Source organism: Rhincodon typus, chromosome 6 (assembly GCF_021869965.1).
Source record: "Rhincodon typus isolate 14 chromosome 6, sRhiTyp1.1, whole genome shotgun sequence".
Lineage (NCBI taxonomy): Eukaryota > Metazoa > Chordata > Chondrichthyes > Orectolobiformes > Rhincodontidae > Rhincodon > Rhincodon typus.
This window is the reverse complement of record NC_063337.1, coordinates 47,014,642-47,030,039: the sequence shown is the minus strand read 5'-3', so window position 1 is coordinate 47,030,039 and position 15,398 is coordinate 47,014,642. Positions and strand designations below refer to the sequence as shown.

At 41.1% G+C, this 15,398-nt stretch overlaps 1 protein-coding gene across 1 annotated transcript in view; it reads left to right on the top strand.

Moving 5' to 3' along the window:
• Positions 1-309: 309 nt before the first annotated feature.
• The window catches only part of mrps9 (mitochondrial ribosomal protein S9), an 83,690-nt gene continuing 68,601 nt past the window's right edge, over positions 310-15,398 (top strand). The window contains exon 1 of the mRNA XM_020529735.2: positions 310-478. Coding sequence (XP_020385324.2) covers positions 383-478 — 96 coding nt within the window. The 5' untranslated portion in view covers positions 310-382. The remainder of the gene's footprint in view (positions 479-15,398) is intronic.

Sequence of the window (15,398 nt, the reverse complement as noted above, 5' to 3'; positions counted from 1 at the left end):
ATTGAAAATTAATTTAAAGAAGAAACGATTTGGCAGAGTCACCAACCCCCAATTCTATCAACATCTTGCCCATTATCGCACAATTATCCAATCCCTCTAAAAACGCGCATGCCCAGTTTATCCCTCGCCACTAGGGAGCATAACACGCATGCGCAGCGAATCCAGCCTTACGCCCATTAGTTGCTTACTGCGCATGCTCCTGAAATTTTTAATTACAGTGCAATGACACGGGTCATCTTCTAACAGAAAAGCACGTTTACCCCGGTGAATATTGTAAAATGTTACTGTCAAAAATAATTTCAGTGTACACCCTACCGCGACACATACCGCCGGATTGGGGTGAGAGGTTACTTGTCCCGCATGCGCACTACTGCCTACAGTAATGGCTGCTTGCAACAGGAGGTTGCCTGGTTTTCTGCGGAGATGTTGTGGGTGTGTGATGGAGATGAATGTTGCTATTCCTGTCAGGATGTCCTTAGTGAGTGTTTGGTTTTAGTGTTTTTCCTGGCCATTTCTTATGTATGCGTAGCGCGGAATGAGTTTTGGCGGGGGAAGAGAAGCATTCCAACAAAGTCCGGTGCTCCTGATCTGTTCACTCACGTTGTTCCCACCTGTAATAGAGCCATAGAAATGATATAGCACAGAAAGGGGCCATTCGGCCCTTCTTATCCATGCCGACCCAAAGATACACAGATGCCCTTTCTAATCCCATCCTCTTGCACAAGGTCCATAGTCCTGCAATTTACAGCACTTAAGATGCAGATCTAGGTACATCTTTAAAGAGTTTAGGTTTTTGCCTCCACCACCGAATTCCAGACACACACTACCCTTTGCATTTTAAAAAAAAAGTTTTTCCTCACGACCTTTCTAATCCTGCTGCCACTTAGTTTGAATCTATGATTCGTGGTTTTGGAACTCTCTGCCAAGGGAAACGGGTTCCTCCTGTCTATTTCATCTCCATCCCTCTCAATTTTACACAATTCGATCTTGTAATTCCTCACTCTTCTGTGTTCCAAGGAAAATAAACCCAACCTCTCTAATGTCTTCTCGTAGCTACAATTCTCCAGTTGTGACAGCATTCTAGTAAATCTTCTCTGCACTCTCTCCAGAGCAATTACATTCTTTCTGTAATGCGATGACCAGAACTGGTGGTGTCATTGATGTCTTACACAGTTTTGTTATATCCCTACTTTTGTATCTAGTGTTTTTGCCAATGAAAGAGAGCATTCCAGATGCTTTTGTTTACAACCTTATTGGCCTGTTAGGACCTGTACACTTGCACACCAAGATATCTCTCTTCTTCACCTCTTAATATATTTCAGTTCATTGTGTGTTCCCTATTACTGTTTGACCTCCCTAAATGCATTACCTCACACTTATCAAAGTTGAACTCCATCTGCCACTTTCCTGTCCACTCTTTAATGTTGGCAAAATCCCGATCCTATTTTTAGTTCTTCCAACTCCTGTGTAGTAAGACCGCTGACTGAAGTCACAGTCCAGAAATTTGAGCACAAGTGCTAAGGGAGTCCCGCAGCATAGAATGTCTACTCTTGGATGAGATCTTAAATTCAGGCTCCATCTAATGTTATGTTAAAGATTCCACCCTCTATATTCTAACAATTGCAAGGGAATTTACTGCAGTCTGGTATTTGTGGTAGGAGAATGCTGGCACCCGAAACGTCAGCCTTTCTGCTCCTGTGATGCTGCTTGGCCTGCTGTGTTCATCCAGCTCTGCACCTTGTTGGCTCTGGCACCATTTCTGTTTCCCTGACTGTGTCTAAGGGTGTAAGTAGAGTTAATGTTTTGAGTCCAGTGACTTCACAACTAGAGAATCACTGGACTCAAAACATTAACTCTGCTTTCTTCCCACAGGTGCTGCCAGACCCGCTGAGTTTTGTCAGCAATTTCTGTTTTTCTTTGAGATCCCCAGCATCCACAGTTCTTTGTTTTATCATATTATCTTCTAAGGTGTATTGGTTTACAGTGGTAGAGGATCAATTACTGTTGAGTCTTAACAAGAAGAGGCTCTTATCCTAATGATACAATTCAATACATGAGCAACTGGGCGCAGGTTACATTGCCTCAGTAACAATGACCAATAAACTAAGGAAGAAACCTGTCTATATAGGTCTTTACTCCATGAGCGTCTAAGATGTTCTGTTTTATCCCCATCCAAGCTAGTATGACATCATCTGGTTAGAGTCTAATGCAATCTTTAACATTAACTCTTTGAGAATAATTATCTTTATACAGCAGTATCTGGATGAACATTGCAAAATGACTAACTAGTCTTTTCATTTGTGTTTTTTTTCTGTTTAGCTGTTTTCCTACATTGCAACATTTAAAAAAGATACAGTTCATTTGTTGTGAAGCTGTTTAGAATGCCCCAAAAAAGAGAAAAATGCTATAAGTTTAGGTTCCTCCACTCCTACCTGTGCTGAACCAGCCAGTGCAACTTCAGAACCTCGACACTGTCACCATTTTATCACACTTGCATACTACTCTTACTGTCATCTAAAAACAGTACAGTAAGACCTTGTTCTGTATCTGAAATCTACTCCAATTTCCTTTCCTCTCTAATATTTATGTGTAAAATCCTTGTTTTTTTGTAGGAATGCAGTGTAAGAAATAGGTGGTACTTTCCTGATGAACGTTAGTGATTCAGTTAGATTTTAATGATGAGAGTCCCATTGGAATTAACTCTACTTCTCCTTCCACACATGCTGCTCAACCTACTAAATTTCTCTAGCAGTTTTTGATTTCAGATTTGCAGTATTTTGCTTTTTGCTTTCAAATAGAATCTGGCAGTCATTTTGTACAGTGCCCTGGGATGAAGGCATTATCTGATGAGGAAACGTTGGTCAGGTTGGGCATATATCCATTGGAGTTTAGAAGAAGAAAGGTGATCTTCTGAATCATTAAGATCCTGAAAGGACTTGAAATGGTGGATTCTGAGAAAATATTTTCCCTTGTGGGAGACACTGGAGCTAAAAGCCTCCCATTTAAGATGCTGCAAGCAGCAAGTGGGTGGATAAATATTCCATAGTGCTGACACTGAGATATGCATCAGAATTTGTGTAAAAAGCATACAGTGGTCCTTGCATGATTTCAGGAGCTCAAAATACTCCATGTATGAGCAGAAAATGTGGATGGCAGGGAAATATAGCTGATATATTAAAATAATGAGGTGGTCAAGTAAACAATCTCTTAAAGTTTATGTTGAGTAGCCATTTTAAAGTTTGTATAGATCTGCTTGTTAAAAGTTGAGTACGAGTAAGCATTCTGTAATTGATTAAAAGGTTGTGCATGAAGCTTTTGTGCTCGGTATTATTTGCTCATAAATGTTGTTGCTATTAGAAATATTGTGTTTTGCTATAATGTCGTTTGCTGAATGCATGCGAAAGAGTAAGGTTTCCTTTTGTTAGCATAATTGAGCTCAGCATTTTCTATAAACCAAAGAACTGCAGATGTTGGAATTCAGAAACAAGAACAGAAATTGCTAGCAAAACTGAGGTTTAGCAGCATCTGTGGAGAGAGGGCAGAGTTAATGTTTCTGATCCAGTGACCCTCCTTCAGTTCTCCACGGATCTGTTTGCTGTGTTTTCCAAGCAAATTCTGTTGTTACAGTATTTTCTGTGTCCACTTCTGTTCTACTGTAAAACTAGACAACCAACTGGCATTCACTTGGACATCAGAAATAATCCCTGCCTGTTTGACACTGTAATGTAATCCTCATATTAATATCTGCAAAACATGCACCAAAATTGGGAAAGGTATTATACAGACTAGAGTAGTATGACTGTGTTAGGGTGTGCCTTGCCAAATCACTCCTTACAGCTAATGTCAAGACCTGTCCATCACCATCTGGGTACACCTTGTCCCATTGGTTGGTCAGGTAGCATCAGACAGTGATATACCATCAGATGGGGCTGGCACTGGCAGTCTTTGATTTTGGCTGTACTTCATACATCATGGCATCATGTCAAACATGGGCAAGAAAATTTTCTGATTACCATCCACTTCCCTCATTGCTGAACCCCATTTGTAAGAAGTACTTGGTTTATCAGGAATGCAATATGCTTTAGACAGGGGTATTTAGTGCTGTCTGGCAAGTAGAGCTCGTTTGCATTCCAACTGATTGATCCTAAAGCACATTAGTTGCAGGTCCAGTCTGGCAGTATTGACAAGAACCAACAAGGGATAAATCTACTTGGCTTCATCTTCAACAATATGCCCGTCGCAGATGCATTAGTTCCTGATGCGAATAGTACTGATTGCTGCATATTTTTAGAGAAGACTAACTCCCACCTTCACAATGGAGACACCCTTTGTTGTGTTGTGTGATGCTACAATCACACTGAATAGGATCAATTCTGAATAATGTAGATTGAATTGTTCAAAATTGGGAAACCGTGAGGCTCTGGTCTTCAGAACTGTATTCAATCCCAATCTGCAATTTCATAGCATGGCACATCCTCCCCTCTACTCTCACCAATTATGGATCCATCAACCTTCTATTGATAATCAGCAAAGTAATGGAAGTTGTTGTTGACAGTGTTATCACATAGCACTTATTCATCAATAACTTGCTTATGGATGCTCAGTTTGGGTCCTTGGGGATGTCTTGGCTGCAGTCCAGGTAAGAACCTCCAGCCAAGCAGAAGAGTTAAATTTCAGTGCTGACGTGAGAATTAACATCAGGCAGAATTTGACAGTGTGTGAAATTGAAGATTGCTAGTGAAACTGAAGCCAGTTGGAAATGAGGAAACTGCTCCACTGTTTGGACTCATACCTTGCATAAAGGAAAATTGTTTTGGCTTTTAGAGGTCAATCATCTCAGCACCCGAACATCTCTGCAGAAGCATCTTGTGGTAGTGTCCGAGGCCGAAATAACTTCAGCTGCTCATCAGCAAATATTGCTGTACCATAATAGAAGTGTGGATGTTCACTGATGATTGCATAGTGATCAGTACCCTTTGTAGCTCCTCCAGATAATTAATGGTTTATACGGGTGTGCAGCTAGATCTGAACAACATCCTTGCTTGGGCTTATAAGCAGCAAGTAACATTTGTGCTACGCAACTGTCAGCCAAACACCTTGACGGCAGAATCTACCAACTCTTGTTATACACTACCATTGTCACTATTTACCAACTTGTTCTGTCATTAAGGACTTATTAGTCATTTCAGACAGTCCAGTTTTTTGGCTGAGAAGATGGAAAAACGCTGCAGCAACAGCAAGGTGATGACAATCATTATGGGTTGACGTGTCACCAAAATCTGATCACCAAACTCATTAAACTTTTCTGTAGATAATGACAGCCATAAGGCCCCCACTTTAAACAAAATAACTTTTATCTCAAAAATATACTTTATTCGTAAAGTATCTTTATATACATATGTGGTCTCTAAAGTAGTTCAGTTCTGTTCAGTAGCATATGAAGAAACAAACAAACAAACATTGGAGTTTGATTCTTTATCCAGTAAACAAACCAAAGGCATTTCTTTCTTGCACAAGACTATATTTTCATATTTGAGACATCGAGTGTCTGCTAACTGAACTCCATTTAACTTTGGCAGAATGAACTTAGACAGTGAACTTTCCTCACTGTGCCTTGGCAGCAGCTGCCCCAAGCTTTAGTGCATTCCTCAGCACATAGTCCTGGACCTTGGAATGTGCCAGTCTGCAGCACTCGGTCGAGGTCAGCTCCTTGCTCCGTAAGATCAATATGCTTTGGGTAGACCAAAGAATTTTTCACCGAGTTGTTAACAAAGTAATGCATGGGCTTCTATTTGAGTTTTTTTTTTGCAAAGATTGACAAAGTAATGGGTAGGAAGGACTCCAAAGGGAAGAGGGCAATCCTGTGAATCACAATCAGATGTTGTGACTGTGTTAGACACAAACATGTAGTTACTAAAATGCGATCTTGCTAGTCCATGAAAAGCATGTTTGAGGTGATGGTTTTGTGCGCAGGTGTGTCCGTTAGTTTACAAGAAACTTTTTCTAACTTTTATACCTGTTTTCTTGTGACAATTTAAATAAAATGGTGCCTAGGAAATTGATGCTTTCCTCTTGGTTTGGCAATAAGTTTAACGGAGCAGTCATGATTGGCGATATTATTGACTTCTAATCCTGCTTCTGGGTGAACCCAAATAAATCAAGACAAATACAGAAGGTAACATATAGTTCATGACTGCATCAATTGAGAAAGGAGTTAATAGGAATGGGGAGGTAGAGAAACCTGGGAAATTAGAAAGGAGCACCCATTGCCCTCAAGATGGGCACAAATTGGAAGATGGAAGCATATTAAAAGACTTTTTCAGGGGAGAGGGAGTTTAGAGATGTCACAATTTACAAGAATAGAGGGATCAAGAGTAGGTTTTTAAGATAGTATATTTGAATTGGATTAGACAGAAACTGAGAAGAAATAGTTAATAAATGTGTATACTTAAAATCATTGCTTGCCGAAAGAACACTCTGAGAAGTTAGGAATGTCATTACAGACACAATGGATGAAATATAATCTGGGACCATTTCCAAGAAAAGTGGAAATGAAATGTTTGAAAGAAAAGCCTTGATTTTTGAAATCCTTGTGTTTTGGGTAAGTGTAATAGCTTTTCTGCACACAGCAAGTTGAGTTTGGTGAATGACAATTCATTTTTTTTCAGGAGAGTTACTTTTTCAGTGGAGCATTGAATATTACGAAGGTTCACAAGACCATATGGATATATGAACGTAATTATAAACAGAAGTAGAACATTTGGACCCTTCTGTCTTCTGCACCATTCATAAGATAATGGCTGACATGGCTTTGTGTTTTGAATTGTGCATTTCTGTCCACACCCAATAACTTTTTGATTTCCTTGCCTGACAAGCATCCGTCCATCTCTGTCTTAAAAAATATTCAATTACGTTGCCCCACTGCTTTGAGCCAGAGTTTAAAAGTTGCACAACCTCCTGAAAGAGAGAATTGATCCTAATTCCTGTCCTAAAAGGGCAGTCTCTTAAACCATAAAGCCATGAGATGTAAGAGCAGAAGTAGAGCATTCAGCCTTCTAATTCTGCTGTGCTATTCAATGATATCATGGCAGATTTGATAATCCTGAATTCTACTTATCTGCTTCTTCCCCACAGCCCTTGATCCCCTTTTTACTGATTAAAAATCTGTCGAACCCTTCAATGTACTTAATGACCTGGCCTTTGCAGCCCTCTGTAGTAAAGAATTCCACAGATTGACTACACTTCTAAACTTGTCCTAACTGGGCATCACTCAATTTCATGCTATCCTTAATTTCCATGGATAACCTTGGTTGGTTTGTTCCCTTTCGAGATTCCTTTGTTCTCACTGGAGTATATCTTTGTTGTGAGCCATGAACTATTTTCCTAAATGTCTGCATTTTGGAAAGGCAAATCAGGGCATGACTGATACACTTAATGGTAAGGTCCTGGGGAATATTGCTGAACAAAAGACTCCTTGGGAGTGCAGGTTCATAGTTCCTTGAAAGTGGAGTTGTAGGTAGATTAGATAGTGAAGTAGGCATTTGATATGCTTGCCTTTATTGGTCAGTGCATTGAGTATAGGAGTTGAGAGGTCATGTTGCAGCTATACAGGGCATTGGTTAGGCCACTTTTGGCATATTGCATGTAATTCTGGTCTTCCTACTATATGAAGGATGTTGTGAAATGTGAAAGGGTTCAGAAAAAATTGACAAGGATGTTGCCAGGGCTGGAGGGTTTGAGCTATTGGGAAACGCAGAAAAGGCTGGATCAATTTTCCCTGGAGCATCGGAGACTGAGGGGTGACCTTATAGAGGTTTATAAAATCATGAGGAGCATGGATATGGTAAATAGACAAGGTCTTTTCCCTGAGGTGGCGGAGTCTAAAACTAGAAGGCATAGGGTTAAGGTGAGAGGGGAAAGATTTAAAAGGGACCTAAGGGGCAACGTTTTCATGCAGAGGGTGGTGCGTGTATGGAATGGGCTGACAGAGGAAGTGGTGGAGACTGGTACAATTACAACATTTAAAAGGCATCTGGATGAGTATACGAATAGGCAGGGTTTAGAGGGATATGGGCCAAATGTGGCAAATGGGACTAGATTAATTTAGGATATCTGGTCGGCGTCGGCGTGGACGAGTTGGACTGAAGAGTTGTACATCTCTAAGACTCACTCATCTTTGCTGCTAAATTCCTTTCCCAGTCCATTCCAGCTAGCTCTGTCCTCTTTCCTTTGTAATTACCCTTAACTAAGTTTAGCTGTTTCTGATCCACGTTTGTCCCTCTCAAACTGAATGCTCAATTTTACCATGTTATGGTTGCTGTTTTCTAGAGGCTGTTTCCTAATCTACATGAAAATTAAAATTACCCTTGATTACTGCACTGTACTCTACAGTTAATGTATTCTTACTGTTAGCGTGGTGAGATGTCTACCAGTGTCATCTTCCCTCTGTTATTTCTCACCTCCATTCATATGGATTTTGATTCTTCTGAACTAAGGTCATTTCCTACTATTGTCTATGTTCCATCCCATTCTACAAACCTATCCCACCACTCTTTCCTTCCAGCCTGCACTTTTGAAAAGTCACATGCTGTTAACTGACTTATTTTGTTCTGAATTCTACATGGATTCAACTAAAGAGCCATTAATCTAGCCTTTTTACCATTTTTTTCAATCTTTTTGACCCTCCTTGCAATTGTTTTTCTATGTTTATACATTGTCTCTCCTTGTTCTACTTTGGGTATTGTTCTCCAGATAGCTATCTTGTAATGCTGCCATATCCTTTTCCCTTGCAACACTTTGTTTTCCCTCTTCTAAAAACTTGCCATGTCCTGCTTTTTAATTATTTTAATTGGCTTGCTAATTGGTATTCCATTTTAGATATTGGTGAGGGTGATGTTTCCTCAGTAGAACACAACCCAAGCAAGTCGTGGGATCCATGAGCACCTCAGCTGTAGGGAATTGGTGTGGAGAGAGGACATGGTATGGAAGAGCAATAGTGATGGGATATCCCTTAGTTTGGGGACCAGCTAGGTGTTTACGAACTGTTGATGTGATTTGGAGTTATGCGGCTTCCCTGGTAAAAGATGTTATGGAGCAACTACAGTGCATTATTCTGGGAGGGAGTGCTTAGCCAGTGGTCATGGTCCATGTTAGTACAAATGACTTCAGATTTTAGGGATGTAGCTATTATCTCTCTAAAGCAGTAGACATAAGATTATTCCTGGTTGCACATGCTAATGAGCACAGAAATAGAAGAATTGAGTGAATTAGTGGTTGGTAAGCTGGTATAAAAGAGTGGGCAACAAACCTACAGGGCATTGGGACTTGCTGTGGGGAAGATGGGACCTGAACAAGCTGAATGGTGTACACCTGAACAGGAGTGGGAGAAATATCCTCGTTAGGAAGACTCACTAATTTTGTTAGGGAGGGTTTAAACTAAATTGGCAGGGAATGGGAACATAGTCATGCAGCACAGAAACAGACCCATCTGTCCAACCAGTCCATACAGAACTTAATCCCAAACTAAACTAGTCCCATGTGCCTGATGCTGACCCAGATCCCTTCAAACCTTTGCCATTCGTTTACTTACCCAAGTGTCTTCTAAACATTGTAACTGTGCCTGCATCCACCACTTCGGCAGGAATCCACATGCGAACCACCCTCTGTTTTAAAAAAAAAATTGCCTCTCATGTCTTTAAATCTCTCATCTCGCCTTAAAAATGTGCCTCCAGTCTTGAAATCTCCCATCCCAGGGAAAAAGACACTTGCCATTAACCCTATCTGTACCCCTCTTGACCTTCTAAACCTCTATTAGGTCACTTCTCAACTTCCAATGCTGCAGTGAAAAAAGTGCCAGATTATCCAGCCTTTCTTTATAACTCAAACCTTCCAGCCCTGGCAGCATCCTAGTAAATCTCTTCAGAACCCTCTGTAGCTTAATAATATCCTTCCTTGAAGGCAAATTCAGATCAGGAAATAGAAATTTGGTGAATTACTCTGAAAGACAGAAGAAGCAGACATTAAAACTTTGGCAACACAAGAATATGGCTGTATTAAAGAGTATGTAGGTAAACACAAGGTGTTTGGTAAATATAGTCGATGAGCCAAGGGCATAGGTACGTGGCAGCAGGACCAAGGATGACAGCTGAGCACCTTTTGAATAGAGTTTTCAGCTGGGATAGCGAAGGATATAAAAAATGGTGGCCACAGCATTGTTTGCTGAAGTATCAATCGCAGTTGTGAAGAGAAATGCTAAATAAATACACCAATGAGGCCATGTAGGTTGATCTCAAAACAATAAAGGTGAAGCCACTGCTAGGCATGTGTTTATAGATCCCCTCAAAGTTGGAGAGAATTAGTCATACGTGGGGCAATTTGAGCAAAATAATAGGGTAATATAGGTAAGGACTTCAACTTCAAAATATCAGCGGGGATGCGTACTGTGTGAAAGGCACAAAGGGTACAAAACTCGGAAACTGCATTCAAGTCAGCTTTTATTTTTAGCCAGCATATAATAAACCAACAAGAGAGGGTGTAATTCTAGAATTGCTGTTGAGAAATGCAGCTGGACAGGTGGATGATGTAGCAGTGGGTGACCATTTTGGAGATGGTGATCATACTACTGTCAGATGTAGCATTATTACAGAAAGGGGCAAAGGTAGAACAAATAAAATTTCTAAAATAGGGGAAGGCTAACTGTACAAAAATAAGAGATCATTTGGCACAAGTGGATTGCTACAGCTGCTTGAAGGAAAATCAGTGGGAGGCATTCAAAAGTGAGATCCTACAGGCATAATGTGGACATGTCTCCATTTTTAAAAAACAAAGGCTGGTATTACCTAATCCAGAAACCTCTCATTATCCCAAATCATACAGTGTAAGATAAAGCAGCAAAGTGGAACTTGAGACTATTGCAAAAAAGTCACACTTTAGGAAGCTTCCAGGACAATACAGGAGTGAAGTAATAAGAAGTTAGAAAAGCAAAGTGGGTAAGAAAAATGAGTTGTTAAGATCAAGAAGAATCTGAAGATGTTTTCTCTGTACATTAGCAAAGAATGGTAAAGAAATGGTTGGGCATATCAGATATACAGTTAACTTGTACATGGGTGTAGAAGGTGTGGGTAGAGTTCTTTAATGAATATTTTAATTCTGGTTAGAGGAGAAGTGTGAAATATTCAGTTAAAATAAAGCATAACCAGAATGGAAATACTGAAGTGACTGACCTTCCTGAAGGTGGGTAAATTACCATGACCAGATAAATTGTATCCTAAATTGTTAAAGCAAACCAGGGAGGAAATAACAAATACTGAGGATCATTTCTCAATCCTCATCAGACACAGGTGAGGTTAAAGAGGATTGGAAAAGGAAGAGAGGCATATTAAGTAAAATAATTACAAACGTTTTAGTCTTGCCTAAGAATCAATGCTGAATCATAGGATTAACAGTTACTTGGAAAGACATTGATTAGTCTATGATACCAAAACACAAGTTTCTGGAAAAGTTCAGCAGGTCTGGCAGCATCTGTGAAGATAAAGTCAGAGTTAACGTTTCAGGTCCAGTGATCTTTCCTTAGAACTTCAGCGAGTGTTATGGGGAAAGGTAGTGTTTTACTAATTTAATTCCTTCAGGAAGTATTAAGGAATTTTGAAGGTAGTGCAGTAGATGTTGGTTTACTTAGATTTTTAGTAAGACATTTGGCAACATACCATTATGCAGACTGGTCAGAAAAATTCATGCCCACGAGATACGGGGGAATAAGGTGTGTTGAGCCAATTTTGGATCCAATGTCAGGAAACACATTAATGGTCAGTGTTTTTTTTTGTGAATGGGAGGAGTTTCCAGTGATGGTCCATAGGGCTTAGTGTTTCAGGCCTTGCTTTTATATACGTATGTTAAAGACATAGGCATAAATGTGGGAGGCATGATTGGGAAAGTTGCAGATGACACAAATTGGCTCTGAAAATGATGGATATTGATCACAGGGCAATATTGATGCTTTGGTTAAGTGGGTGGAAAAGTAGCAATTGAAATTCAATCCCATGAAATGAGAGGTTATGCATTTGGGACAGCAAACAGAATGAGGGAGCACAACATAAACTGGAGGTATTACTAATTACTAATTATAAACTAATTACTGGATGTAATTCTAGAACTAGAAACGGCACTGGTTAGGCCACAGCTAGAGTTTTGTGTACAGTAGAGAGAACATGGGAGATTTACAAGAATATTGTCAGGCCTTGAAAATTGAAGTAATCTGGAAACCTTGGATAGCTTGAGGTTGTTCTGCTGAGAACTGAGGTCAGGTGTCAGATCTCTTGGTGGGAGAGCATTTTGGTGATAGTGATCACAACTCCCTGACTTTTACTATAGTCACGGAGAGGGATAGGAGCAGTCGGTATGAGAAAGTATTTAATTGGGGAGGTGGAATTACAATGCTATTAGGCAAGAACTACGGAGCACCAATTGGGATTGGATGTTCTCAGGGAAATGTACGACAGAAATATGGAGGTTGTTTTGGGAGCTGTTGCTACAGTTACTGGACAGGTTTGTCCCACTGAGGCAAGGAAAGGATGGTAAGGTGAAGGAACCTTGGATGACAAGACATGTTGAACACCTAGTCAAGAGGAAGAAGGAAGCTTACTTAAGGTTGAGGAAGCAAGGATCAGACAGGGCTCTAGAGGTCTGCAAGGTAGCCAGGAAGGAACTGAAAAATGGACTTAGGTGAGCTAGAAGGGGGTATGAGAAAACCTTGGCAGGTAGGATCAAGGAAAACGCCAAGGCTTTCAATACTTATGTGAGGAACAAGAGGATGGCCAGAGTGAGGGTAGGGCCAATCAGGGATAATGGAGGGAACTTGTGTGCGGAGTCAGAGGAGGTAGGGGTGGTCCTTAATGAATACTTTGCTTCAGTATTGACCAGTGAGAGGGACCTTGATGTTTGTGAAGACAGCATGAAACAGGCAGATATGTTCGAACAGGTTGTTGTTAGGAAGGAGGATGTGCTAGAAATTTTGAAAAACCTGAGGATAGATAAGTCCCCTGGGCCAGACGGGATATACCCAAGGTTACTACGGGAAGCGAGGGAAGAGATTGCTGCCCCTTCGGCAATGATCTTTGCGTCCTCACTGTCCACTGGAGTAGTGCCAGAAGATTGGAGAGTGGCAAATGTCATTCCTTTTTCAAGAAAGGGAATAGGGATAATCCTGGAAATTACAGACCAGTCAATATTACTTCTCTGGTGGGCAAATTATTGGAAAGGATTCTGAGAGATAGTATTTATGATTATTTGGAAAAGCACAGTTTGATTAGACATAGTCAGAATGGCTTTGTGAGGAGCAGGTCAAGCTTCACAAGTCTTATTGAATTCTTTTGAGGATGTGACAAAACACATCGATGAAGGTAGAGCAGTGGATGTGGTGTCTATGGATTTTAGCAAGGCATTCGATAAGGTTCCACATGGTAGGCTCATTGAGAAAATAAGGAGGTATGGGATTCAGGGAAATTTGGCGGTCTGGATACAAAACTAGCTGTTCAATAGAAGACAGAGGGTGGTAGTAGATGGAAAGTATTCAGCCTGGAGCTCGGTGACTAGTGGTGTGCCACAGGGATCTGTTCTGGGACCTCTGCTCTTTGTGATCTTTATAAATGACTTGGATGAGGAAGTGGATGGGTGGGTTAGCAAGTTTGCCGATGACACAAAGGTTGGTGGAGTTGTGGACAGCATGGAGGACTGTTGTAGGTTGCAACAGGATATTGACAAGATGCAGAGGTGGGCAAAGAAGTGGCAGATGGAATTCAACCCGGAAAAGCGTGAAGTGATTGATTTTTGGAAGGTCGAATTTGAATGCAGAATACAGGGTTAATGACAGGATTCACGGCAGTGTGGAGGAACAGAGGGATTTTGGGGTCCACGTCCATAGATCCCTCAAAGTTGCGACCCAAGTTGATAGGCTAGCAAAGAAGGCGTATGGTGTGTTGGATTTCATTGGCAGGGGAATTGAGCTTAAGAGCCGCGGGGTTATGCTGCAGCTCTATAAAACTCTGGTTAGACCGCACTTGGAATATTGTGTTCAGTTCTGGTCACCTCATTACAGGAAAGATGTGGAAGCTTTAGAGAGGGTGCAGAGGAGATTTACCAGGATACTGCCTCGACTGGAGGGCAGGTCTTATGAGGAAAGGTGGACGGAGCTAGGGCTCTTTTCATTGGAGCGAAGAAGGATGAGAGGTGACTTGATAGAGGTTTACAAGATGATGAGAGGCATAGATAGAGTGGATAGTCAGAGACTTTCTCCCAGGGCAGAAATGACTATTACGAGGGGGCATAATTTTAAGGTGATTGGAGGAAGGTATAGGGGAGATGTCAGAAGTAGGTTCTTCACACAGAGAGTGGTGGGCGTGTGGAATGTACTGCCGGCAGTGGTAGTGGAATCAAATATTTTAGAGTCAAATACTTTCAAGCGCCTCTTGGATCGGCACATGGAGGATAGTAAAATTTAGGGTATGCAGGGCGGATTGACCTTAGTAGGATAATAGGTCGGCACAACATCGTGGACCGAAGGGCCTGTATTGTTCTGTGTTCTGTGTCTTAATTGAGGTAAAGAAGATCAGGCACTTGGATAAAGTAGACAGAGAAGACCTGTTTCCCTTCATAGAGTATACAAGTATTTAAGATGATTGTCAGTAAGATTAGAGAGCAGTTGAGGTAAAACCTTTTCAACCAGAGGGTAGTGAGTGTCTGCAGTTCACTGCCTTTTTTTGTTATTGAAGCGGAAGCCCTCAACTCATTTGAAGGGAATCTGGATCCGCACATGAAGTGCTGTGACCTGCAAGGCTGTGGACTAGATGTTGGAAAGTGGGATTAGAAAGGTTGGCTAGTTTATTCAGGCAGAGCAGACATAGTAAACTGACCTCCTATGCTGTATCTGTTCAACACTTCTATGGTAACTTGTATTGATTCTGAGTTTTAAGTACTGATAAATGTCACATTTGGCAAAGCTGTGACAACTTGCAAGTACCAAACTAAATGCAAAATGTGCTTGTACTGTTGGAGGGGAAGAGAAATGACTAGTTGGCCAGTTTCTGTTTCATTGCATTTGATGTTCACTTTGTTTGAATCTGTCAATAAAAAGTGTCTTGTTTTAAACTGAGAAGTCATGTTCCATGACAACAAGGTGCAGGGCTGGATGAACACAGCAGGCCAAGCAGCATCATAGGAGCAGAGAGGCTGACGTTTCGGGCCTAGACCCTTCATCAGAAAAGGGGGAGGGGAAGGGGGTTTTGAAATAAATAGGGAGAGAGTGGGAGGCGGATAGAAGAGGGATAGAGGAGAGGATAGGTGAAGAGGAAACAAACAGGTCGAAGAGGTGGGGATGGAGCCAGGAAAGGTGAGTGTAGGTAGGG